The sequence below is a fragment of the Phaenicophaeus curvirostris genome, chromosome 23 (assembly GCF_032191515.1).
Source record: "Phaenicophaeus curvirostris isolate KB17595 chromosome 23, BPBGC_Pcur_1.0, whole genome shotgun sequence".
Lineage (NCBI taxonomy): Eukaryota > Metazoa > Chordata > Aves > Cuculiformes > Cuculidae > Phaenicophaeus > Phaenicophaeus curvirostris.
The window spans coordinates 526,289-553,450 of NC_091414.1; the positions used below are offsets into that span (position 1 = coordinate 526,289).

The window sequence follows — 27,162 nt, forward strand, 5'->3', positions numbered from 1 at the left end:
TAAATGATGAGAAAAGGGCACTGCTATTCTCTGACACCGTCTCCACGACACCGCAATGTGTTGATCCTCCACACCAACCCACATGCCGGCAACACCATGAGACACACAGAGAGATGGATGCCACCCCTCCCGTCCTTCAGCAAGGAACCCTCATGTCCTACCTGGAAGTGGAGGATGATTGTCCAGATGAGCCCCAGCGTGAGCTTGGGGTTGCCATCCGTAATGTCATCATTGCGAATGTTCACCAGCTTCACCTGAAAGAGAAGCAACAGGGTCAGAGCTCCCCAGGACACCCCAAGTGCTCCAGAGGGGAGCTGACACGCAAGATCTCAGTGCTTCCCGAAGAGGCAGGAAGGGCTCTCTGTGCCCTGGCTCAGGCAGTGGGGATGGCAGGATTTTTCCTGTCTCTAGCACATCCAGAAGTGCCTTCCCAGCACTTAATGGCTTTATGTCGGCTCACACAGGGAAGTGAGGGTCTCGTCCCAGAAGCCCGCAGGACTGGTGCATAATTTAACAGCTACAGACCACAGAGCTTGGTAAAAAGAGGATGGCCGAGCTTTATCAAGCCACCAGTAAAACGTCTCCATCGAGGGGCTGGGGAGGAGCGAGGCAGAGGGGCTGGAAGCTGCTCACCCTCCATGCTCACCCTCCTTGGAGCAGGGCATGTACGCAAATTTATTCAGTGCCCTCAGGCCAGCAGAGAGAGAAAAATCTCTGCTCAGCACAGGGGTAGGATTTATCATCATCTCGGCATATCAGAGCATCGAGGCGGGGAGACCTGACCCAACAGGCGGAACGGGACACCCAGCCCCAGGGCTGCGGGGGTTTCAGCTGTGGAGCCAGCAAGTCTTGGGGTGCATCCCACCGCTCCGGGGTCTGCCCAGGGGTGCGGAGGAGGCCTGGTCTCTGCCAGCTGCACAGACACTGCGGGGCCAGCGCTTCCCAAAGCGCAGCTGAGGGAGCTCAAACGCTGAAGGGCGCTGGTGCCCAGGGCAGCATGGATGGACCGTGTGTCCGTGCTGCCATCCCGAGGGGGGAGGCTGCACAAAGAGGCGCCTGGCTGTGCCAGTACCGAGGCTGTGACTGCGTAGGGCTGAGCAGGAGCCCAGCTGCCCCACCATCTCTGTTGAAGCCGGTGGGAACGTACGGACACGCCACAGGTTCCCATCCCTGCTGTCAGGATTTGCCAGGGAGCCCTGGGTGAGGCTTTTGGGATGCAGAGGTGGCTGTCAGTGATGTTTGCAGCGCCTTTCCCAGAACTGAAGCCTGGTCCCTCATTCTGATACTCGGTTTTGCACCTCATGGGTGGTTCTGAGAGTGCACATCTATGTGGGAAGTCCCCGCAAAACTCTCCTCACCTGGCCCTGGCACTGTGGGGATGGGCTCACCCCAACACAGGCAGATGCTGCTTCTCAACACCCTTCCCAAGCCCCGGCTTGGGAAAGAACTACAAACTATCCAGCTCTGCTTCTGGAGGAGCCTAAATCAGTCAGCCCTTACCTGTCGCTGCTTCAGGAAATCCAGGGCAATCTGTACGTTCTGCAGCCGGTGGAAACGCATCCGCCCCTTTTCACGTGGCTGCAAGAGAGAAGTGGCAGATTCAGGACAGGCTCGCAGGGCTGGGTCTGCAGCCCCCAGCATGCAGAATCGCTCCCCACATGCCCGCGGGAGCTGCCCACAGCAGCACCCAACTCTGTGCTTCTGTGACCCCCGTGCAACCACGCACCCTGCTCTGCCACCTTCTTCTGGAGCCAAAGTCATTGCTATGCACACTCCTGCTGGAAGAGGGCAAAAAGCCCTTGGTGAGGAACAGAGGCAGGAAGAGCCTGAGATATTGACCTCTTCTGAGACCCCAAGGGCCTGTGTCCGGGCTCTGAGCCCTGCACTGCAAGGCTACTGCCAGCAGACAGAACCGGCTCAGCCTCCGAGACCCCAGGGCAGGATCTCACCCTCCCATGGTCAGCCGGGCTGGCTCGGGACAGGGCTCAGCTAAGAGAGATTTGCTCAAGCTGGCAGAGTCCAACCCACCCGGGTGGAAGCCGAGGGAGGCCGGTGCTGCAGCAGGACATGGAGACCCAGGCAGGGACCAGCCATGGTCCTCGCTGATGGCAGAGAAACCCCAGCCTCAGCATCAGCCCCTACAGAGCTGGCTCGGCTCCTCCTGCGCACGGGCAGGGGCTGCTGCCCCAGGTGCCATCTCTGAACCCCTGGGGAGGGAGGAAAGGAGATGCCCTGGACCAAGGAATGGGTCTGCCTCGAATCAACAGGAGGGAGAGATCAACACCCAGATCCTGGTCTGAGCCTCAACATGTGGCAGCACCAGGAGGCTCTGAACTGCCGGAACATCCCAAGTCGCATATCCAGGGCTGCCGGGGTGGAGAGCCTGGCAGGAAGGTGCTGCAACCCCAGCTCCTCCTGCGCTGCTCCAGGAGACACCACACACAGGGGAATCATCACCCAGAGCAGGGGGGTGGAAAACACAGCTCCTCCTACACCTAGGCAGGGTTTTGGGGTCCTGACCCTTCAGGGAAACCCTGGGCTAGGGTCAGGCTGTGCTCGCTCCCAGCTCCACTCGCACACATGGGGTTGCGGTCACACCCTGCGTCCCGTGGTGGCATCAGCCCGAGAAGGTGCCCATGCCCAGCGCGTGTCCATGCAGTGCGAGGTGAGCAGCTGTCCCTGCCCCTCCCACCCCGTGGTGGGACACATGCGGTCACTCGGGGTGTGCTGTGCCCTGCCTGCAGCCAACACTGCAATGCACGCCCAGATAATCCAGCTAACCGGAATGCAGCCCGGGAAACAGGACTGCGGCATCGGCCACCTTTCCGCTCTTACAGCTTCCCCTCCACAGACCCTCGCTCGGGGCAGCCACCCGGGGCGAGCTGGGTGGGTTTCACCAAAAACAACTGAAAAGAGGGGAAGGTGGGAGCCCGCAGCGGCGCTGGGCTGCACTGGACTATCTGACAGCACTCCAGTGTCCGCCACAGTCACGCTGTGGCCAGGGCCAACTCAACCTACTTCTTCATCATCATCATCTTCCTCCTCACGCTCTTCACTGCTTGCACGGCACCAGGCCGGCACTCTCACCAGGCGAAGGCTCCTCTGCACTGGCGGCTCTACTTGCTAACGAGGAGGGGAGGGACAGCGGCGACAGGAGGGTGACACAACAGGGAGACAGAATGGAAACCAAAATGCAACACCCAGGTGAAACGAACAACGAAAGAGCAGGGACGGTGGTGGCTGGATCTCCACACACCCTGGGCTTCAGAACGGAGATTCCCCCCCGGCTTTGGAAGCCGAAGCGCAGAGAAGGAAGCTGTCTGGATCACAAGTAGCTCGATCCAACTTTTCAGCCCCCACAAAAACTGACTTGGCATCTCCGAGGGTAACAGAAGGAGTTAGATCTTTGCCTAGATCCTATTTTAGGGGAAAACTAAAATAATTCCTGCTGTGCTCCCCTGTTGCAGCAACCAGGATCTTCCAAGAGCTGAGTGAAAGTGTCAGTCTGAGGAGGAGGGAGGGGGATTCTGTGATGCTCGAGATGCTGGAAGAGGTCTGCACGTCAAAGACTGCTCCAAATCGCTCAAGCACCGGGCAGGAGTCTCAAATCTGAGCTAAACTGCTGGGCGCGCTGTCACACAGAGTTTTACTCAAAGACACTGTTATCTGTTATTTTAAATATGGAGCCAAATCTAGAAGACGAAGGCCCATCAGCCTTCACAAAGCGAGGGCTCTGCCCAGGGCACCATAAGCCAGCAGCTTTGATCACACACTTTGGTGGTACTGGAGAACCAGCCTGGGGAACGCAGGTCTGAGTGAAAATACATAACATAATAATGATAATAATAAATTATAATAGTAATAATAAAAGAAATAATGACAGACGTTTGAAAACAAAACTATGGCATGAGAACTGATGGCTGATGCTGGGAGCAGAGGGGAGCAGGGGAGGACGGAGGGGGCTCGGGGGCAGAGCCACGGCCCAGCCACGGGCACTTACTTACCAGCTTCACTCCCGACAGCACCTCCAGGAGGGAGATGAGGTTGTGGCCATCTCGCAAGTCTTCGTAGAGGTCGTTGATGTGCTTGCGCACCTGCAGAGACCCAGAGGAGAGCATCAGGGCCCGCACGCCTCCCCGCGCTCTCCCGTTATCGTCTGGGGCGTAGGACAGTGGCAATTGCCAGCTGGCGCCTCCTTCCAAGCCGCGTCCATGTAAAATGGTTATTCCAGAATTACCACTAAGGAAAGCAGCCTCCCCTTCCCCAAATGATCTGGCAGAAGCTGCTGCCAATTTTATGCACAAAATCAAACTCTCAAACCATCTGCACACCAGGCCATCCCGTAATATTGCCCTCGGACCCCTGCAGCAGGGACAGCTCGCTCGGAAGCAGTGGTTTAATGCCTTACACTGCCTCACGGCACCTCCGGAACCACAGCCCGCAGCTTCCACCTGGGAGCAGGGAGGGTGGTGCAGGGCAGTGGCCGAGGCGTGTGGCCCCTGTGCCTGCCCTGGCTCTGCCTCGGCTGGGAACCCCCCGATGCTTCTGCCAGCAACCTCAAGCTCATGGCCTCAAAATTTTCCTTTTCCCCTGCTTTGTAAGGTTTAGAAAGCAGCCCAAAGCCTGATAGAGAGGTTTGCAAAGGGGGGCAGGAAAACACAGCTCTGACACCCAATGCCCAAACGATGACACATTTTCAAATGGAGAATTAATTAAAAACACGTGTCATTAACAAAGACAAGCAGGAGGCATCTTGTGGTGCGATGCTGATCCCGCTTGGCTCCCTATGGCTGCAGGCATCGCCCCTCGCACCCTCTGGGGATCCCCTCCACGCACCCCTCAAAAGACAAAGCAGCCTCTTTGCCCCGGCTGGGGACACGAGGAGGGAGCAGCCCCCGCCAGGATCCCCTCCTGCGCCCCGGCTGTCCGGAGCATGGATGCAGCCTGGCACTAAAGCAAGGACTAGGCACTGAGGAGGGAAATGCAGTGGAAAGGGCTGCGTGGTAATGTTGCAGTGCCCTCCAAAGGCACCGGCGCATTTCCACCACAGCCCTCTCTGAGCACAGACGGGTACGAACGCTCAAAGGCAACGTCAAAATCCCCAGACCTAAAAGAAAGGCATTTATCTGCAGTCTTGAGCCATAACGGACAGACAGACAGTCATGTAAGCGGCTCCATAACGAAATACGTGACTCTTACCTTCATCAAGTGTTTATTGACCCATTTAGTGAAGGTTTTCTTTTGGACTCTGTCCCGTTCATCTGTCAAAAGAAGACAAAGGCAGCCCTTGGTCAGGGTTTCTCATGCAGAAACTCAAACGACTTTGAAATGACGGGAAGAGACAGAGGAATCGCCGCCGGTGCCAGGACTGCCGGCCGGATCCTGTGCCCGCGCAGGGAACAGAGGCTGCTTATTCACGGGTTAGCGGGGGACAGGGCCGCTCACGCGGCTCCGACATCTCGCTTGGGCAGGGAGGCAGGAGCATCTGCACAGCCAGAACAAAATATGCTGTTTTGTGGGGCAAAATACTGTTATTGGAATCAAAGCAATGTGGATCATCGGGATGGGTACAGCTGCAGCTGGCGGTGGTCACTGAGACCCCAAACTGTGCTCCCCTGGCTGGGCCCCTGTGCACTGCCGTGTTCCTTGTCCCCTGGGGAACGCAGTACAGGGAGAGAGTGTTTGCCTGAGCCCTCTGCTTTGGGGGTGTCCCCCTCCTTTGGGGGTGTTCCCCTCTCCTGCCTGCTCCCGAGAGGGTTAGCACATTACATAAACCCCACGGATGCCCTGTACCTGGCCCCTGCTGGGCATTGCCATGAGCAGCTTATTCTGTTGCTGTATTTTTGGTTCATTGGATTGTCAGGATTTAACGTTTATTTCCATCCTGCGGCTCATCCGAGGGTGCCCTGGCAGGATGCAGGGAGCTGCCAACGCCAGCAGGACAGAGTGACAACGTCGCTGCCATCCTAGGGGGTCCCAGGGGAGCAGCAGCCTCTCGAGTGATGGGACGGGAGATTTGTGGTGATGCGGAGCAGCCACGAGGATGGGGGAGCTGTCGGCATCAGTTCTCAGTGCAAACATAACATCCCACGAGACAAAGGCAAACAAGGAGAAAGGAGAAGGCACAGATGGGGCCGCAGCGCTGGAGGCTCCTCTGGGGCACGGGGGGTCCTGCTCAGTCCTCACCTCCCTGCGCCTGGGCAGTGAGGAGGGCTCAGGGCAAACCCAGCCTCCAACCTTGTGTGGTTTTAACCACATCATCTTGGAGGAAAGAAAAGTGCAACCTCCCGAACACTACCCCTCCCAGCTGAGGGGATCCCTGGGATAACGTGAGAAGGGATGAAACCCATGATGCCACGGTCCACCAGACCAGAGCACCTCTTGCTTGGGTTTTAAGCCAAAACTCAAGAAAAGGGAAAAAAGCTGCACCTCCAACTATGCTGTGCATCCTGCGCAGATGGCCTCACATCCCCTGCACCGCCTGGCCAGGCACAGCCCTGGGGGCTCTTGAGAAAACCTCCCGACATCTCAATCCACATAGATTCGCAAGCACCATCTCAGATCCCTCCTCCCCCTCCACCATCGTAAAACACAGCTTCCTGCACCCAAAAGCACCACTGTAAAACACGTGGTGCCGTATCAATGAAGCTTCCACACCTCCCTCTGCCGTGCTCCATCTCCCGCCAAGTCCCGTAACCATGTGCCGAAAACCACCCACTGGACAAGCTCTGGCCGCCCTCGCTCCCCACCCCGCCAGGCTCAGCTCCCTGGGATGATGTGGCCGAGCCACCGTGCTCGCTGGCCACCATCCGCAACAGCCACGTCACCCCCACGTGTTTTTAGGGAACTTTCCTGTCCCGACCCCCTGGAGCCACAGTGCCAAGTCCCTTCCCAACCCCAGCATTAATTTGGAGTGGATAAAGCTTGAGCCACTCCCTGGCTGTGGCAGGGTGGGGGCTGTCTGCGGGCTGGAAGGAGAGGGCAGTGGGTACGAACCCATGCAGCACATCCGGCACACCAGGCAGGCGCTCAGCCGCCTCTCCTCCCCGCACAGATGCCGCCTCTCCATCGCTCAAGCTTGGGCTGGTGAGCGCTGGGTCTCAGCGAAGCAGCAGCTGCCTCCTGGGTCCTGGGGAAGGGTCTTCTGGCAGCATCAACTGCTCATCAACCGTGGCCCCAGCGGGCACGAGTGGGTGACTTCTTGGCCGCAGCTCCTCCCACCGCACCACTTCCTACACCCGCTGTGCCCCGCACGGGCACCGGCTGTTCCTCCTCCGGGACATCACCACAGACCTCACCGCGGCACCAACGGCTGCTTCGCCTGAGCTTCGCTCCTCGGGTGCTCCCAGATGGGGAACCACCAGCATGGCAGCTCTGTGCCAGCAAAATCCTCACCGTCCCGTGGTCCCGATGGCCGGCAAAGCCGCTCGGAAAGCTCCAAGCAAAGCTGCTCCCTCCTGCAGTGGCCGAAGGGCAGAGCGGAGCGCGGCGCGGGTCTCGGCAGCTGAGAGCTGGCAGGCTGGGGTGCAGAGGCAGGCTCGCCCTGGGAGCCAGGCACTGCCCTGCCGGCAGGCTCTTGGCTTGTTTTTCCTCGTCTTGTTTTCCAGTTAATTGCACCAGGGCCGAGAGGGACAATGCCAGGCTGTTCTCCCTGCTCCCGCCTGCGCCCCTGCCGCGTCTTCCCAAACCATTTCCCTAGTCCGAAGCACTGGAGCCGGGACCCGTTGCAGTCCCGCTTGGCATGTGGGGAGATAACGGGACCTCCTTATCACCACTTCTCTTCCTTTTCTTCTAAATATAATCCCCCTGCAGCCCTGCTGCTGGCAGGGGCCCTGCTGCTCCGGCCAGGAGGGTGAGAGGAGCCGGGCTGCTGCCGGGGGAAGGTGGGAGCGCGTCCCTGAGCATCGCAGGGAGCACGCAGGGATGGGATACGTCACCGGGTCCCACACGGAGCGTTTGCAGCAAGGCACCTCCGACGCTGGATCCAGGGGGTGTCCGCAGACCAGCAGCTCCTCAGTGCGCTTCCCATCTCCTACACAAATGGGGGGTTCTCCTTCTTTTTCTGCCCTGCCTCCCCTGCTTTGGGTGGCTCCTGGGCTTGGACCAGATTACACCTCGCCATCCCACACCGCGCTGTCGTCTGAGCTAATAATAATGCAGTTACTGCTTACTAATGATGTTAAGGCATTGCGAGCTTATCTCTGACTGGCTAATCTTTTTCAGACTCGCCCTGATAACCAACTTGTTGCAGCCCCCCCGTGCGTGTTCTCTAGTGGTGGTTTGGTGGCCCTGACCACCGAGCTCCATGCTGTCACCAGCCAGGGACGGGGGGGACAGGGAGCAGAGCCGATGGCTCAGGCCACAGGCAGGGCATGGCTGGAGGGAATCTGCACAGCTCTGGAGACAAGCCAGTGGGCAGGAGAGGCTGTTGCAGAGCGCTGGGTCCCCTTACACACAGGGCACAGAGCAGAGGCTGGGGGCAGTGAGGCAGGGAACCTTGCCGGCGAATGGAGACCCTGCTGCAACAGCACCAGGGAAAATCACAGCCCCACAGCTCCCAACACACCCGGCTGGGCGACGCTGCTTGCCCAGGATCTACCCCACCACTGCTGCCTTGCTCGCTGTCAGGGCCCATCACCGTTCACCTCCTGCCTCCGGCTGCTGCGGGAGCCCCGGGCGCCAGCGGGACGGACGGTGCCTGGCCAGGACAGAGGGTCTCACACCAGGCTCTCCAGGGCTCCAGCCCTTCGCCATCTCGGGAAGGAGCCTGGGGTTTCAGCATCACCCCCAGGTCTCCTGCCGGAATAAAGCCTGGAAGTGGTTCCCAAGCTTTCTGCTCCTGCTCATCAATTCCCTCTAAAGCCAAAGGAATACAGATGTCAGACGGGGCACCGTGCTGGATGAGCCCACTGAGATCCTGAGGACATCTCTGAGCCCATGCTTGGTGTGGAAGCGGCTCTGTGCATCAACCAGCAAGAGAAGCCTTGGGGTGCAGGATAGGTTTGCTAGGTAGATCTGCCTAGAAACACAGTTTTAAAGTGCCGAAACCCATGGCTCTCACTTTGAACTCCTTCAAAACAAACACAGAACGGGAATGCGCTTGTTTTTGTTTTATCATGGCACTTTTAAGACAGGGGATAAGCAAGAAAGACGGCTGGCGCAGGAGCACGAGGTGTTTGAAATGTGCTCGCTGCCAGCTCGCTGCCTGACATAACCCATCCTGACAGCAGAGCTGAGCAGGCAGGAACCACAGCACCTTTCACATGGGGAGAGGAACCAGCGCCTGATTCAGCCTTGAAGAACGCACAAGATACCTGCGGCGGAAAATGCTCCAGCACCCGGATATTCAATAAGGACGACACCTGAGAGGCAGCGATGCGAAGGAGACAGGGCGGGTGCTTGGCAGAGCTGGACAAGCACCACAGGGCAACGAAAACCTGCTGCGGGGTGACCTTCATCTCCCAGAGCGCCGCACCCGTGCGTGGCTGTTCCCTGACCTCTGCTGGGAAGGAGGGATGAAGGAAAACAGACATAGAATGCACTGTCTGCTCGCAACGCTTGCACCAGGGTTCTTCCCGAAAGGATGGATTCCTGCAGGGAGAAGCAGCAGGTTGGTGTGGTACGCGGGTGAGGACTGGGAGTCACGCTGGGAAGCAGGCAGGATGGCTCCAGATGGAATTGTCGCTGCCCAAGGTTGCCTGAACGCCAAGGGTAACTTGGGTCAGCAGGAGGAATTGCAGCAGGGCTGGGTTAGCAGGGAACAGGACACGCTTGTGCAACCCAGTCTCAATATCTCTCTTCTGGCAGTTTTGGGGAGGAGGGAAGAAGTGTCTCCCAAACCAATATTGGGGGAAAACTCCCTGTGTGCTGCCCAGGCTCTGTAGCCCCACTCCTCCACACAGAAAAAGAGAAAGAAAAGGGAAATCAGTCCCGGACGTGGGCACACAGCCTCATGTGGAGACACAGGGGAGAACAAGCCGTGCTAGAAAAAAAAGAAGGAGGAATGAAAACAAACAAATCCCAGGAGGAAAAGGTCAGGACAGAGAAGGAGCTGCTGAGCCCTCGTCCGGAGCCTGGAGCTATCGCACACCCCATAACAAATCCTCACACTCCTCGGGCACTGCTCATGTGCCAGCCCTATTTTGGGAAACTGAGGCAGGGTCACCCCAGCTGCTCGGCCCGCGCCAGCGCTGGGAGCAGCTCCCAGGGCCCCGTCCTCCCGCTGCCGGTGGCAAACCGGGACGCTGCCATCGCGGTGAGCGGTAGGAGGGAAGCCTGCCGGGGCAGAGGATGGGAGGCAGAACCACAGCCACGTGTCGCTTGTGCTGAGACAAAAAGCATCCTGGTCCCGAGCGAGACACCCCCATCCCAGCCGCTCCCACCTCCATGGGCGCTGGGAACGGGTGGCGAGGCCAAATGTAGGCACCAAATCTCTTCCCCCCGCCTTCATGGGGCCCAGGGCCACCAGCAGGATCCCCACCATCACGTCCCCCTCCCTCCTCCCCGCCGGCCACGTCTGCCCTGCCCGTGCCGCTGCCCCGGCTCTCGGGGAGGGAGCACAGCTGTGACCCTTGCCGGCAGCCGCACGCGGCCATCTTAGCGTCCTCCCCCTGTGGGGCCAGCCCTACCTTCTCTGCTCCGGCTCCTCCAGTACAGGACGCCCGCGATGCCCAGGACGTGGCTCAGGACAAAGGCGGCGGGCGGCAGATAGGGGTTCTCTGAAAGAGGCATCGTCCCCTACTTCCAGCCCGTTATCCTGAATTTCTCTCTCCCGACGCCGGCGCTACCGGAGCCCGGCATTGCCGGGAGGGCGAGGGGATGAGGGGGCCAACCGCTGCTGCAGAAACTTCCGAAACTTCCTGGCTGCGCCTCTGCCTCCAGCTGGCCGCGTCCCCGGTGCTGGCAGGGCTCAGGGGCCAGGGAGATTTGGGAGCTGGTGGGGGGGTGGCTGGAGGGGGAACGCGAGCGTCAGGCCAGCTCAAACATCTCTCCTCGGCATTCAGACAGCCAAACTTCATCCCCCCAGCTTCGGAGGAGAGACGTCATCTCCTCAAATTCCATTCCCAGCCCGCTGGAAGGCCGGCTGCGACTGCGGCAGCCTTGGCGAGGGGGGATCGGCGGGAGCAGCTGCTGTGCCGGCATCACCGCAACACCCGGCTGCTCATGGGGGTTCGGCAGCGGCACAAATTTTGCTCCCCAAAGCGGGCAGCAGCCCCAGCCCACAGGCTGCCTGTGATGCCAACACGGCTGGGACAGCAGGGAGCAGCTGGGAGACGCCGGCAGCGCTTCGGTAGCACTCGAGCGGCAGCAGGCAGCTTGGTGCCCAGGCTGCTCACACGAAACCTCTGCCCAGCAAGAGGGGAAAAGTGAAGGAGACCGAATCTGGGTTTCTGGGCACTGGGTACACAAAGTGTGTTTCCCTAGATGCCCCGAGACAAAGATATCAACTGCCGGGACAGCCCAGAGCCTCAGGGAACACGGAAGATGCTCTAACACAAGAGGTGAACAACTCCCTGTAGCCCCACTTGCACCAGCATCGCACCCTGCATGCTCGGACTGCAGCCTGGCCTGTTTTTTAACAGTCAGACCCTGCTAGGCAGCACTCAGGCAGTTTCACTTCTTTTCAGAACGGTTTCCGGCAGTGGAGGCACAGAAACGGCACAGGGAAACCAAGAGCAGCAAGCCCTGCGTGGCACAGCCGTGTGACCCCCGCCCCTTTGCCGCTGTAACCACAAGCAAACCCTGCAGGGACACTCCTCACAACGCCCATTTTCTTCCAAAGCCCAGGTTGGATCCCCTTGCCAGCTCCTGGGGGAAGAAACTCGCTCCGAGATAAAAAGTTGTACAGAATGAAACGCTCAGTTTTTGCCTTGACCCTCCCAGGAGGGCTCGGACAAGAGTGTTCTGTTCAGCTCAGCACTCAGCAGCCAAGGGCAAAGCCGCTATGGGGAGGACGGCACGTTGGGACTGCAGACCCGTGAAACCTCAGCCCAGCTCAGGCTTGGCTCACCGAGAGAGCCCGGAGCCCAGGCTCGCACATGGCCAGCGCCAGACTGGCCACAATCCTGTGGCACCAGCTCCACGGCATGGGATGGTGAAACCACACGAGGTCTGGGGTCCTCCCAGATGCAAGCAAAGGCTCGTATCGTATCCATAACCCACGAGCAGCTCCCCAAACACAAAAAGCCAGAAGCCGGCCAGGCCCATCAAGGAAACCACATCAAGTAGGGAGTGCAGGGATAGGGCAAGAGGAAAAGTTTTCAGCTGAAAGAGGAGAGACTAAAATGAGACCTTAGGCAGAAATGTTTTCCTGCGAGGGTGGGGAGGCCCTGGAACAGGTTGCCCAGAGCAGGGGTGGCTGCCCCATCCCTGGAGGGGTTCAAGGCCAGGCTGGATGGGGCTTGGAGCCCCTGATCCAGTGGGAGGTGTCCCTGCCCATGGCAGGGGTGGGACTGGATGGGCTTTGAGGTCCCTTCCAGGCCAATCTGTATCAAGCAAAACGAGATGGATCCAGCGGCTGCACAGCTCCAAAGGGACTCACGCCACCCGCAACCTCCTCATGCTGCTCACGCTAAAGAGATGGACAATAGAATAGTTACCCAGGGCTCGGCGCTGTTGCAATATATTTTCCAGAGCTTCAGCCTGGCCTGCATGACAAATATCCCCACATAGTCTTTGTCTAAAGCAATCTGCTTTCTGTTACAGACAGGGGTAGCGACGCACTAGCAGGCATGAGGCCACCATAAATGGCCCCGTGTGCAGCCTGCGCGGGGCAGTTGGTGCCTTGCAAGGCAGACGGCGGCTGCTGCTGGGATGTGCCAGAGGAGAAGGCTCTGAGAAGCAGGGACTGGTTTTCCCATCACCTTGCACAGGCTGCTCTGATGGGGGCTCCATCACTCCCCTGCTTCCCAGGTGCTGCACGCACAGAGGGGCAGATCGAATGCACAGAGCCCTGCCAGCTGCAGCCTTGGGCAAAGGAAACACATTAAATGTCTACAGAACCATATATAAATACATATATTTATTTACATCCATATATAAACACCCATGTGTAAATAATGGCTATTTCTATATATATAAACACATCCTTCCCCTAGACCAGGACACCCCAAGGACACTGATGGTCCCCAGCGCATCCTACTCTGTTTAATTCTGATCTCCCCACGTCCCTTCCCACGCTCAGCCCAGCCACTGCAGGAAGCCGATAACAGCAGAGCTGGGGCGTGAGGAGCTAGCAGCGGCTTTTGGGGTGACTGTGGGGGTTCTGGGGGACACCCAGCCCCGGATGCAGCCACTCATCCGGGGAGATCAGCCCTGTGCCCCCGAAACACAAACAGCTCATGTCAGCAGCCTTCTTGGCTTTAACCGTCACCGTGGCCCGGAAAGGGGTGGGGAGCAGACACCCACCTCCCACCTGCCCAGGAATTCGGGGAGCAGAGCCATCCTCCCCACCCTGCAGTACACCCCTCGTTTCACCAGCATTTTCCTCCCAGTGAATCACCCAAAACATGTTTCCCCTCTTGCCCTGCTGCTCCCCTAACTCCCTGGCTGAGTTTTAGGGTGCCCCATGGAGTGGGTGCCCCCGCCCCGTTGCTCCAGTGCCGCTCACCCGGAGCTGAGTCACCCTTGGCTCCAGCCAAGCGTTCCGTGGGGCCGAGCCCCCCCCGCCATGCGCCTCCCCGGTGAGTAATGCTCGCCCGACACGCCGCCGGCTCCCGGCATCTCCTTATATGACTGGGAAGCTGCCGGGCAGGAGCACACAGGAGCTTGGCACAGCCCACGCGGCCCTGGCACCACTTGGGGTGCAGAAACACCCGGCATCGGGGTGGGTGATGCCATAGGGATGCTTCTCCGTCCCTGGGAGGCAGCCGAGGCGCAGGGGCTCTGAGCAGGAACACCATTCCCAGCCCGGGAGGTGGCAGCCAGGTGGCACTGTCCAAACACCACAGTGGGCATCGGCAAACGGCACTGGGGACCACGGCCAGAGGAGGCACAGCAGCACCGTGCCTGCGGGAAGCATCTCTCCAGGGCTCTCCTGGAGCCCCGTGCCCAGGGCAGACAGGGGTGCCCGTCAGTGCCCCCACCAAAGCCCCTCCTCGCCCACAGCGGGCACCGCTGGACGCGAAAGCAGCCGTGAGGGCATCAGGGGACCTGGATAGCTTTTATCGGGGTCTCTACACGGATCAGGGTCACCCCATGCCGGCAGGGTCACCCTTCTCCCCACGGCAGGAAAGGGGCTTGTCCGGCAGTGGTGCTGAGCACACACAAACTCGTGCCCGCAGCACAGGAGCCGCCTTTCCTGCCGTGCTTCCCCTGCGATGCTTTCCCCTTTGTGTTGTTTTTTCCTCCTTTCTGGGAGCATTGAGGGCAAATCTCAGTCACTTCTGGGAGCGGCTGAGAATTGCTGAGGAAGGGAAGGAGCGTCCGGGTTTTGGACCAGGGATGCCCGGGTGAATCGCAGACACACGTGCCCCACAGCTCCCCGGGAACAGGTCCCGCTGCAGAACAGGGCGAGGAGCTCAGCTCAGCTCTGGCTCTGCAGGGACTGGATGGGGAGCAAAACCAGCTCACCCCCTAACCCCACATGTGCCCCACAGCGGCCTAAGCCAGTGTCTTTGCCCCCTAGACCACGGCTTTTCCCCCTGCAAAACCCAGAGCTCGGTTAAACCCATAGCATCACATCCGCTTTGGAAACTGCGAATACTGCTGTGGACAGACAGACAGACAGCTCAGGACGCCCCGTCCCAGGCTGCAGAGCACATCCACTGTGCTGGCGCACCCCCTCCAACCGGCAAGCACGGGCAGGACCCTGCTGGGGCGCGGGGCTCACTCCACCCTGCGCGGCGCCAGGAGCCATGGGAAAGGAAAGCAAGAACAAAGATGATGTTTTCTTGTGATCCGGGCTATTAAAAACAAGGTGGAACGAGGCAGGTGGCGGCTCCCGGTGCTGCCCAGCGCATCCCTGCGAGACGAGCTCCTCTGCTCCAAATAAAGCGTTCCTGCTGGTGGTGAATCACCCGCCCGTGCGTGTGCGGGCAGAGCCACCCATCCCCTTGCCAGCCGGCGGGCCCTGCCCGCGCGCCTCCGGCTCCTGGCACACTGGGCGCATTCCCCACATTGAACATTTTATTCCGGCTTTCATCATCCCGCAGCGGCTGTGGCTCCACCAGGAGAGATGAAGGCAAGTCCTGTGCCACCCCCCACCCCAGACCAGAATCTGCACCAAGAAGGCAGCACAAGTGAACATTTAACGGCACATCTCTCGGCAGAGGCGCTGCTCCCGCTGCCACAGGTTGGCTGGACGCAGCACAGCGAGGGGAGAGGGACGGGAGCAGGGGAAGCATCAGAGCATCAGAGCCCCTGCTGCCGGTGGTGGTAAAATCTGAGTTCTGAGGAAACGGCTAAAGGAAGTGCTGGTGATAAGAGTGGAGATGTTCCCTTTTCCAGCAGACGTCTGGGCACCAAAATAAGAATTCTGTCTTAAAATAAGAACCCCAGACTTCCCTTCCCACAGCTGAGTGGCTGCCCTGCAGCCAGTGCTGCTCTGGAGCAGTGGGGGAACGCAGGACACGGCCCCCAGGATCCCTGCGCTGCTGGGAGAGGGAGGCGGAGGGCAGGGGTAAGTTGGTTGGAGGTAAGGCTGGAAGCAAATGTCATTCCCCACCATTTCCAGTCTGCAAAACAAAGAGCCAAGCAGGACCGCCACCTGCATACGGCTTCAGCATTAACTCCTGCTCCTGGCAGCAGGAGTGGGAATCCCTCAGCACACAGGCAGATACAGGGTCGATGGGAACGTGACACCCAAACTAGGGACGTCCAAGGAGACTCAGAATGGTTGGATGGAGCAAACAGGACTGCAAGGCCTAAAGAAACACTCAAGTGCCCTTCACAGCACCAGCAGGGAGGTGTGTGCACCTGGATTCTGCAGCTCCTACAGAAAGGAGACCAGCTGGCAGCCCCAGGGCACCGGCACGCAGCCCCAGCCTCCTCTCCTTGGTGGGACCTGCTTTTTCCTGCCTCAGATCAAGCACCTCTCCGAGGGGCGTTCATAGCCATCAGCTCTATTGGCTCGGCTGCCCCAGTGCGGGTGGGCTCCCTCCCCTCCATGCGTCCCCCAAAGTGACCCCAAAGTGACTCCAAAGACCCCTTTCTCCCACAACACAGACCCTGGAGGACCCCCGCACACAGCTGGCAGTGTTGCCAAGCCACGCGCAGGCAACGCCATCCCAGACACGTCTCATCCAGAACTCGTCCAGCGCTGCCTGGGCTTTTCCTCCCTCCCTCCGGCAGGGAACGGGGCACGTCATACTGAGGAGGTGGTGAGGGTGATCTCACCACTCCTTTCCCAGTGTTTAAAACCTCCATCGATCTGCCTGGCAGCCTCCCCGGATGGGATTTTGCTGACGCAGCGGTTCAGGCATTATTTCATCGCTCCCCCACTTCTCGGAAGCCTCCCCTGGTTTGTCACCCTCGGAGGACGCTGGCAGGGAGCCACACCACGCTGGCTCATTTAATGATGCCACAGAACTCATGGTCATGCACCCCAGGCTCCAGGAAAGCACCAAAGCCCAGCGAGCGGGCATCAGCTCAGCGGCATCACCCTGCAAGAAGGCAGGAGGGAGCAGGGGATGAGCAGCTGCTGGGAACCAGGGCGCAGACAAAAGCCGGTCAGGAGGCAGAGAGCCAGGCAGCAAGGGCAGCTCCCAACGCACACGGATCTGCTGGGCAGGAGGGAGGAGGCGAAGCCGGTGCCAGAGGAGGATGGGGATGCACAGGGGGAGGAAGAGCAAAGGTCTCCCAGCAGAAAACACTCCTGCTTTTTGGAAGTGAGCAGCCCGGTCCCAGCTCTGGGTGTGGAGGAGGCTTGGCTCGCACACCCATGTGCAAGAGGACACACACGTCCGCACGCCTTCCCGGTGCCTGTGCCGACACGGCAAGGGAGCAGCTTTCCCAGCCCGGGGAGGAGGAGGGTGGCGATGCCATCTCCAGGCCCTCCCTGCCCCTCCGGCCACTGGGACAACGCCGCACACCTCCACAGAGCCGCACACCTCCACAGAGGTGAACACTTGCTCCATAATTCCCAGCACACCCTGCAGGCACCACAACAGGGAGAAAACCCTGCAAAACCAAAACAAAACATAAAAACACCCCAAAAGTTCCCACCTCAAGATCTGTTGGAAGCCCTGGAGGAGGTGAGCAGAGCAGCAGAGCCCTGTGCCAGAGGGCAGCCCAAGCCCTGCCTGCATCCTGCACTTACTCCCACTGCCTGCACAGGGGCTCAGCACCAGGAAACGCCCCAACCCTGGAAAAATCCCCCGAAGTAACTCCCAGGCTGCAGGCCCTTCCAGAGGAGCTGGACCCCACAGCGGGGCAGCCGGCTGGGGTACGGAGCAGCATCCCCACACAGCTGAGTCCCCAGGACCCACGGGGAGCCAGGGTTGGGTGCTTTCCCAGAGCCCGGTCAGAGCCGCGCAGCCGCGATGTGGGATGGACATCGGCCGCTCAAGGCCAAGCTCTGCACTTCCCATGGTGGTGGCTTAGGGAGCAGGAAAGCCAGGGGGCGGAGGGATCGCCAGCATCAAAACTCCTTTTCTGCCGGCTAACAAAGGGCTCGGTGTCTCGCCAGAGGGTTGTTATTCCAACGCCAACCGTGGGCTGCTTGGCAGCAGGAGAAATAAGAAAATGTTAGGGTAGTGGGAACTGGCTGCGCTTTGTCTGTGGCACGCGTGGGCGCTCTGTTTGCTCGGGCTCATCGCGATGCGTGCGAGGGCTTTGGTTTCTCCCTGTCTGAGCTGCCCGTGCACAGCCACACGGATAGCTCTGGACTCCTCACTCCAACCCCAGCAAACAGCGACGGGGAACGCCAGGGGGACAGGCAAGGGGAGCGTGCGGCCCAAGCGCATCACCCACAGTCTCAGGTGCTGGTAGGAAGCTGTGCCCACACTTTCGCTGCCCTCAGCCCCCGCTGCACCCAGGGCTTGTCCAGCCGCGCTGCGCTGCGAACACGAGGGGAGCTGGCAGACCCCCACCTGCTCGGGACAAGGGATGTTCAGGGCCCCGGCCTCGGAAAGGAGCTGGAGAGAAGCGAGCAGCCGCTTCTCCTGTTTTTCCCCCACAAGCAGAGGGCAGGCAGGCAACCTTGAGCCTTGATCTCATTAGCTGTCCCAAACTAAGCAGTGACAAACCTGATTAGCGCTGTGTGGGAGGCGGGCAAGGGGGCAGCTGCCTGCTCCACCAGCCACCCCAGCACCCTGCTGCCAGAGAATGGGGGTCCAGCACCCCGAGAAGCCAGGGCTGGGGAGCACTTAGAGCTCCCTCCCTATGGCACCTGCCCAGGATTTGGATGTGGCCCTGCTTCTTCCACACTCCCACGATCTGACAGGGCTTTACTTACAGCTGCATCATGCTCTGAGGTGATGCTTCAACCCAGCTCCTGGCTGGGCTGGCCTTGGTGTTCAGCAGTGGAGGAATTTTGGATTAAAAAGAGCCAAACCAAACCAGGGAAGGCAGAAGCCTGAAAACTCTGTTCCCTAGAGACCCGCTCTCCCGCAGAGAAACTTAATCCCCATTAAAAAACTAATGAAATAATCCAGTTGCCAACATCGCTCCGCCTGCTTCATTCCAGCACCAGCACAGCTCCAGGTCTGCTGCAACCCACCAGCCTGACCCAAGCCCATCCAATACTCTTAGGAAGCCTCAGTTGGACCCTTCTGGAGCAAAAACCACCTCTGACACTGTCAGATTGCGGTGCAAGAGCTGAAATCACTGGAGATCACAGAAACATGGAATGTTTTGGGTTGAAATGGACCTCAAAACCCATCCAGTTCCACTCCCTGCCATGGGCAGGGACACTTCCCACTGGATCAGGGGCTCCAAGCCCCATCCAACCTGGCCTTGAACCCCTCCAGGGATGGGGCAGTCACAACTTCTTTGGGTAACCTGGTCCAGGGCCTCCCCACCCTCACAGGAGAGCATTTTTTCCTAAGATCTCATCTCAATCTCTCCTCTTTCACCTCATGGGGTGGCTGTGCTGGAGAAGAAGCACCCACTCCTCCCAGGGAGCAACCAGCCACCTCCTGCTCCCCATGCACAGAGTGACGGTGCTGGGAGAGCCGCACGGCAAATGAACCAACCCCCTCGGGGCCTCCACCCGCAGCAGCCAGGGCAGATGGTGGCCCTGGATCTCTTATCATGCCTGGCCACCTTGGGCTGCGCCGGCGTGGGCTGCTCCTCGGGGAAGCCATCCTAGGATGGGACGGAAGGAAACAGCGGTGGTGGCACACAGGGACGAGGCAGGATGCTGCTCCCGCCTCCCGCTCTGATCCCCCCCAGCACATCACACCTGAAAAATCCTCCTTCTTCCACGGCAGGAACCCAGTGGAGCCAGGCACACGCACGCTGCGGAGGCGGCAGGAACACGCACGGACCCACTCGCAGCCGTCTGGCCACGGGGAAAATCTGAGCCCGGTTCCCCTGGGGAAAACACGTGGCAACGCCAAGGTCAGATGAAGCCAGGAGATTAGCCGGCACGCACGGGAGAAGGACGAGGCTGGATTTTATCTGGCTGCCAAGCAAACAACAAACTCCTCAAAGTGAAACCTGCCATCCTTGTGCCACTGGTAAAATTAACCCGGCAATTAATTTGTAATCGAATGGGTTTCCTGAGCCGAGCCCAAGCCTCTGGGGGAAACACGAGATGGAGACTGTGCGGAAAGGCCAGGTGACCCCGAACCCTCAGGGCAGCGGCTGCTGGGGTCCATCCCCAAGCAGCTTCCTTTGTCCCCACGCAGAGGGGGATCCAGAAGGGCCCCTTGGCCCCATCCCAGCCGGGTGGGCACAGGGCGCAGGGATGCTCTCCAAGGCCCTCGCCCGGACCCAGCAGGGCTGACAGCGATGGATGCTGGCACCGCGCCGGGGTCAGGGGCCTGGACTTGCACACACGGGCATTTACATATGAAACGCTCCCAGCTCCAATATCCGCTGCTGCCTCCACCTCCCTGGGGAGATGAATAGAGATGAGGGGGGAGAGGGGACAAGAAATGTCTCCAGCAATAAAACCTTCTCTTCCTCTGGCATTGTCCAGCCTCGCCGTGCAGGGCCAGCCTGGCTGGGGCTGCTTTCAGCGCCAGAGAGCACTCTCAGCTCCCCAGCAAATGCCAAACGGTGACAGCGAGATGCCCAGCACCGCCGTCTCCATGTCAGCGGGCACGGCAGCGGGCACGGCAGAGCTAACCACAACCCCCTGCACCAGCCTTCTGCCTTTGGATGCAGGGGGAAGTGCCCCAGCAGCACAAAAGGGGCAGCTGTGCCTGCTCAGATCTGTCTCACTCCTCCTGAGCATCCCCGGTCCCTTCCCACAATGCAGTCCTCTCGTCTCCCTGCCTGATCCTCTTTCTGAACCAAAGCCACCACAGGCTGCGGTGAACGCAGCTGGTAACAGCCAGGGAGTTGGCATCGCTCAGGCTAGAGACAGCAAAACAGCCCCAAAAGTGTAGATTTGGCTTCCTGGGGTCTCACCACCCCTGGTTTTGGGTTCCCATTAGAGGCTCACAAGGGCAGAAAGTGCCACAAGCGCCGGGATGCAGCAGCCAGTGTTCCCTGCAAGGCTTTGGGTAGCACCTGGGGAGGGGAAGGCTGCTGGATCAGCCGTCACCTTGTAAACATGGTTAATAACGTCACCACAGCTCCTCGACACCTCGCTCATGCAGGCAGGATGGGAATACGCCACTCTGCAGCGGGAGACAGGGCCAAAAGCCCCACGGAGTTGTGGATGCGTTAGCAGCAGCCCTGAAACACAGAGATGATCACTGGCACCCACGCCCAACGCCCAGCCCTGCTCCGGCTGCCGGTGGCGCGGGACAAGCACGGCTGCAGGACGGAGCCGGCCACCTCCCCAGCACACGGCGACTGCGGGCTCCGCTTACATTGATTCCCAGTGCCAGCTGCAAGGAGGCTCAGGAAAAATTTATGATGGACAACGCGCCAGCATAAGAAAGTGAATTCTATGACTCCCGGACAAGATAACTCAGGGCAGCTGTCAGGCATGGAGCTGCGGGATTAACCCTTCAGTCAGCCCCGGCACGGGAGGGTGGGGAGGCTGCCAGCGCGCCGGGTGACAACTCCCTTGGCTCCCTGCTAAATTAAACATGCAACCGATTCCCCTTTGTTACACAGCGGGATCAGCTGGCGAAGCCTGGCTGTGCGGAGGCCATGCTGCAGAAAGGGGCGAGTCACCGAGAGCGTTGTGGGGCAGCGGCATCCCGGCTGCCTTCCTTGTTGGTGGATCCCAACAACAGGGTGAGGCCGGACGGGATTCCCAGAGCAAAAAGCTCCTCAGAGAGCAGGGAGGGAAAAGAGAAAGAAAGAAAAAAAGAAAGGGTGAAAAAGGCAAGGGAAATATCCCATCCTGCCGCAGCAGGAGCACCAGGTAAACCGAGCCACTGCGCTGCCGCCCAGGCTCGCTGCCCGCTGCCGCCGGACAACGGCTGCCGGCCTCCAGCCACCTGCCAGGGGCAGCCCAGCGCGATCGGGTGTCGCGGCTGCCTCTCCTGGGACGGCAGGAGAGGGCAGAGCATCGGAAAGGGTTTGGGAAAGAAGGCAGGGGGGAAACGCACTGATCTGCTCCAGGTGCCACTGTGCACCTACGGCCGGTGGGACCGTCACAGGCAAAACCACCCCCACCAGAGCAGCCCCTGGGAGCAGCGGCCGGCTCCATTCCCACTAGCGGGATTTTGAGCTCAATTTCTTTTCCAGTTGTCCTTTGCAGGGCAGCTTCCCTGCCTCCCCGTGTGCCTTACAGGGACGGGCCAGCCACTGCCCCTTCTCTTTGTGCCCAAACGACAAAGGAGGGAAGTGAGGCAGAGCCCTGAAAGCACCACCCCTCGCGGCCACCTCCCTGGGAAGCCAACAGCTCCCTGGTGTCCTTGGGGGGTTCGCTTTGCCTCCACCGACAACTGATGGCAGATGGTTGGGCTCTGCCGGAGCCCTGGGAGGAGGCGATGCTGGAGCGGCTCAGCCTCTCTCTGTGCTGCGTCCACACCGCACAGGACGAGAAATACCTTTTAGGGTGCCCAGTCCATCCAGGAACTTCTTGTACTTCTCCAGGTTCATTCTCCAGCCGAGACCACTCCGCTCCTCAGCTGGGTGGCATCGGGACGTCCGCCAGACCCTGTCGCTGTCACCAGCTTGGCAGCTGCACTGGCCCCACTGGCCTCGCCACCGTCGCCCTTTGACCACCGCGAGCCCAGCTGCGGCACAGCCCTCACGCTTCCTTATTTGATGAAGCGTTTTAAAGCCTCTGTGGCCGAGGCCACCCCCTCTTTTTGCAAATGAGCCCAGTGTTACCAGCAAGAGCCCCGCACCACTGGGGCTCCGGCATCCCACACCCCCCTCTCTGCGCCAGAGGTCTCAGGGATTGAATGTCTCAGGGATATTTCCAGCAAGAAGCACGCTCGAGGGAGTTGGGAGGGGAAGGAAAAAAAACAACAGGCTTCAAGACAGATGGGGAAAACACAGTTGGTGGCAGAGCACAGGGTCCCCATCCTCGTGGGAAAAGCCACCCTGGTGACTGACACCAGGCCACCAGCCTGCGAGAAGCCACCAGAAGATTCCCATAATTTGCTGGAAAAAAGGGCCAGGAGAGACCCCAGAGCAGGCAGGGGCCAGGTCCCTCCTGCCTTTTGTCCCCTGCTCACCACACACTCACCCCACACTGGCAGCGAGGCACTTACAAAGCCAAAAAGGAGATTCACTTGTTTTAAAGGAATTTTTGACAGCAGGAAGCACCCCACCATGACCTGAGCGGATCCCATCGCCTGCCCCACTCAGCACCGTACTTCAACAGCACCAATACCCACCAGGCATGTCCCAGGGCTTCTGTCAAATCAAATAATAGATATTGTCAGCAGTGGTGTTGAAACACACTCGTTGTGGTGCCAGGTCACGTTCTCCTAGTATCAACCCACTGCCTTTCCGGAGAGATCCCAGTGGATTGAGTAAGACCCACTGCACGGCGCAGGATCTGCTTGCTTGGCTCCGGCACAGCCAGCACCTCCTGGTAAAGCCATCCTGGCACACCCACACAGCATTTGAGGGGAGAGAAACCAGTGCATGGACGCGCTGCAGGAGTCACATCACCCTGGGAACCAGGGGTGGCAGCTCCACATCCCACAAGGGTGAGGAGATTCTCCTTGTCCAGCACAGGAACCCTCAGCTCCTCCATCACATGCTGGGGGAACGGATCCACCCATGCCCAACGCAAGCAGCTTCCCTTGGTAGTGGCCCACATTATCCACACAAATTAATTAACACCACTTTGCTCATCCAAGCAATTCCAGAGGGGTATAGGGCCCTGCTCTCCCACAGCCCTGCAGACAGACAGACACCTCTCCAGGACAGATACACACCAGAGGTGTTGCTTTCTTGGGTGAGCAGAGCAAACCCCACTGACCAGGTGCCGCTTGCGCCCCTGACAGCTGCCTGCCTGGGAACTGGGAGCAGAAATCCCTCTGGGAGCTCTAAGGGGGCATTGGGCAGGTGGCAAAGTATCCCCCCAGCCCCTCGATCCCACCATTCCGCCTGGACCCACCACCAGGTGCGGGCAGAGGTGGCACCCGGAGGTCCCGCTGCTATCAAAGGGATCTGCCTGCGCCGTGGGGACATGTGGGTCTGCATCATCCAGACAGGCATCGGTCCATCCCGGCAAGTGGGAGCTGATCCCAGAGGCCACACGGAACAGCGCAGCAGTCCTGGCCTCCGCCGAGGGTTCCTAAGCACCCGGCGGGCAGCAGCGGTGGCAGCCTCGCCTGCCACCCAGCATCACGGCAGCTCCCGCAGACGTCGCCCCGCAGACATCGCCCCGCGCCCGCCGGCACAGCCGGGAGCAGAATGAAGTTGTTGCAAGAAGCCAAGTTGTCACCACTAAAAATAGCACAATGGAATTTTCCTCTAAAGAGAAAAAAAAAAGGAAAAGCCCTGCTCCTTGCTGACAAAGGGGCTGTGAGAAGTAGGGGAGAAATGGCTCCGCAGAGGGAGCATGGGGACACCATCCCTTCCCCTCCAGGAGCTGGCACAGAGAGCAGAGCCCGGCGCGGGGGAGCGGGAAGCACCGCCAGAGTCCCCGGTTTATTTATCCCCATCCTCCCCTTCCCACCAAAGGGGAGAGATCAGGCAGTTGTGAGGATGGCACCGGACACGGCGAGCAAGCAGCTGCTCCAGAATGACAATGGCAGGAGGGAGATGCAGCTCCAAACTCAGATCACCCCAGCACCCCAGCTCTCCCCCTAAACAAGGTAGACTTGTACCCCCAGGCTGAGGAGGGAAACCCCACATTTGGGGGGTTCAGTGCCTCCCTCCTAACATACCATCGGTGGTGTGGGAAGGCAGCCTGACCCCCGCTGGGCCCCTCAAGCCCCACAGCCGTGGGGAGCAGGGCGCTTTCCCCTTCCCATCCCAAGCGGAAGCTGGTCTGATGCCTCCAGACCCCATCCACGACCACCCTGGCTCCCCCTTGGGCCCCATCCACGAGCACCCCAGCTCCCTCTCTCCATCAGGAACGCCAGGAATTCCCAGAGCAGGGAGGATCGCTCCAGCTGGCCCCGTCAGCGCACTGGGGCTGGGGGAGAGCTGGGGGGAGCCCCCAGCTCCCAGCCTGGCCACCGCGCACCCAGCCAGCCCAGGAATCCCAGCATCTCCCAGCCCGGCAACTGCCCTCCGCAGCAAGAACGAAAAGCATCCCAAACAGCCGCAGAGGATGAAATATCTCCACGTGCAGTGTCTGGAGCCACCTGCCATTAACCCTCCTGTGCCAGGGATGTCCCCTCGCCCCACGGCTCTGCCCCACGGCGGCGGTCACTCCCCAATGAGCACACGAGTCGGGGGTGGCAAGGGACCACATTAACCTTGCCCACCATCCCCGGGGCAGGGGCCGCTCACCCCAAGCTGAGGATGCCGGCAGAGCCAGGGCATGGATGTGGGACCCATGGCAGCCAACCCAGGCTGTGGGACGCATTTATTTGAAGAGAGTCTGACCGGCGCTGCCAGGAAAGCCCCTGGCAGGGACACGGTGACGGCCACGGCCACACCAGCATCACTTGTAGCCATTCGCTATCAACTGAGCAGTGCCCCAACACGGTGGGTGCTACAGGGGCTGTTAATTCATGTTACTGAGCTGGTCCATGCTAATGAGTTGGCAGGGCAGCCGCTGGCGGCATGCACAGTGTGGGGCCAAAAGGACAGGAGACAGCTTGGCCTCGCTCTGCAAGGGAAGGAGTCACTCCTATGGATAGTTTTACCAGGATGGCTCTTGTAGCAAAACTGCCCAAGGTCAAGGCGAATCTCACTGACGGGAAGTCTTGTGTACAGTTTCCTGCAGGGAAAAGCAAGCTGCTGGCAAAAGCACTTCTGAAAAGCCACCACAGACCTGAACAGCGATTAATAAGCACCAGGACAGAAGTCACAGCCTCATTTGACACAGCCAGGAGTAAGCACAGATGTCCCACTGGGACCAAAGCAGAGGTGCAGCTCCACGGCCACACAGGGAGGCAGCGAGGGCAGAGCAAGGGCTTGGGAGCAGGATGGGAAGAGCCGGCTCTGGCCTCAACCATGCTGGGATGCTGCCCTTGAGCAGGGACAGGGGTCCCAGTGGAGCTTGATGTGGCTGAGAGCAGAGGCTGGGAGAGGAGAAGACCCAAACACAGCACCCACTACACGCAGGAGGTTTTCCAGGCATCGGTAAAACCCACTCAGTCAGAGCAGAGGAGGGCAGGGAGAGCAGGCAGGCACTGAAGGCGCATGGGCACAGCGCTGGCCCCGCGGAAACAGGGTCCAGCAGGAAATGAAAAATGGAAATGCAGCATGTTATGAGCAGGGAAACAACAGCAAACGTGGGACTCACTGGTCCGGATCATCAATGACGAGGAGCGTCAGGGGGGCGCTCCTGGCACTGCACGACCGCAGCAGCATTGACCCTGCACCAACCCAAGACGCTCGCTGCACACCGCCTCGCCGCCCCCGGCACCGGTGGATCCAGGCTCCCATTGGCACTATCAGGGTGACAGGGAGTCCCGGCCCATCCTGCTGGGATCACCGTCCCACTTCTTGCCCAAAATCTCCCACACCATCTTGCCAACAGCCCTCCCTGCCTCCCCCTTTCCAGGAATCACTGGGTTTATCTGACCCAAAAGGCACGGTACACGTCTCTGATCATATCCAAGGACTCATTTTGCCATGTTCGCAGCCAAACATCAAATCTGATCACCCATCTCCTCCTCAGGAAGCTGACGCTGGAGGATCCCTCTCCCTGGCCCCCAAGCCGGGTGAGATCCCTCCAGATGCACTGAACCCTATGACATGAGCTTGGAAATGAAACTTCCCAGCTCATTAACACAAGCATCCTCTGTGCTCTGCAAAGGCTGCCGTGCAGAGGACCTCCTTGGCAGTTACCCTCTCCAAGCTGAAGCCTGTTTGAATCCCCCTAGACCCCGTGAATGGGCCCAGCCCCACCAGACAAGAGCAACGCTGGGATGTCAAACGTGGAGCCCCCAGGGAGGGCTGGAGAAAGAGTGTCTGGAAGGAGAAGGGGGAGCTCAAGGTCAGCATCCAGCAAGGATGCTGCAAGCCTGGCCACTTGGGACGCGGAACAGGGACGCATGGGCAGGGGACCATGCTGCCAGCAGCAGGGAAAAGCTGCTCTCCTGCTCCTGCTGGAGAGACCAGCACCTTGCCTCCACCCCTGCCCTCCCACCGTCACCCAGCAGCGGCTCTGCTGGTTCCCACCCCACCCACAGACTCCGATGGGATAGGAAAGGTGTGAGCAACCCGCCAGGGTGCAGAGAGGAGCCGGTTTGTAGGTGCTGCCCAGGGCCCTGCGAGGGCTGGCTCTGCCTCACAGTGCCAGGCAGGGGTCACACTACAGTGACAGCCACCACCAGCCCCAGAAATCGGGGCTCCCACCGCAGCCCCGCTCCCAGCGGCTGCCAGTCCCATCCCAGGTGTGCCAGCACCCCCACAGCCTCTCCCCGCGGGCTGCGATTGCTTCATCCACCCTGGAAAACAGCTGGCGTTGCCAGGATGCATCCACAGCCCAGAGATCCTGAGGGAGCAACGCCCTGGGAATGGCCAAGAGGCAGCGAGGAGCAGGGAAGGGCTGGATTTGAGGTCAGG

General features: G+C 59.9%; 1 protein-coding gene across 12 annotated transcripts in view; it reads right to left on the reverse strand.

The window, feature by feature from the left end:
* MACF1 (microtubule actin crosslinking factor 1) overlaps positions 1-27,162 on the reverse strand; it is a 136,135-nt gene that overhangs the window by 98,268 nt on the left and 10,705 nt on the right. For 10 of the 12 annotated variants that reach the window (XM_069875076.1, XM_069875079.1, XM_069875080.1 and 7 more), the window contains exons 2-5: positions 5,200-5,261; positions 4,005-4,094; positions 1,501-1,578; positions 162-254 (exon numbers count right to left, since the gene is read on the reverse strand). In XM_069875076.1, the coding sequence (XP_069731177.1) occupies positions 162-254; positions 1,501-1,578; positions 4,005-4,094; positions 5,200-5,261 (323 nt within the window). Of the gene's footprint in view, positions 1-161; positions 255-1,500; positions 1,579-4,004; positions 4,095-5,199; positions 5,262-6,996; positions 7,085-10,628; positions 10,747-27,162 lie in introns of those variants that run through there. The other 2 variants (XM_069875070.1, XM_069875072.1) reach the window with 2 other exon arrangements.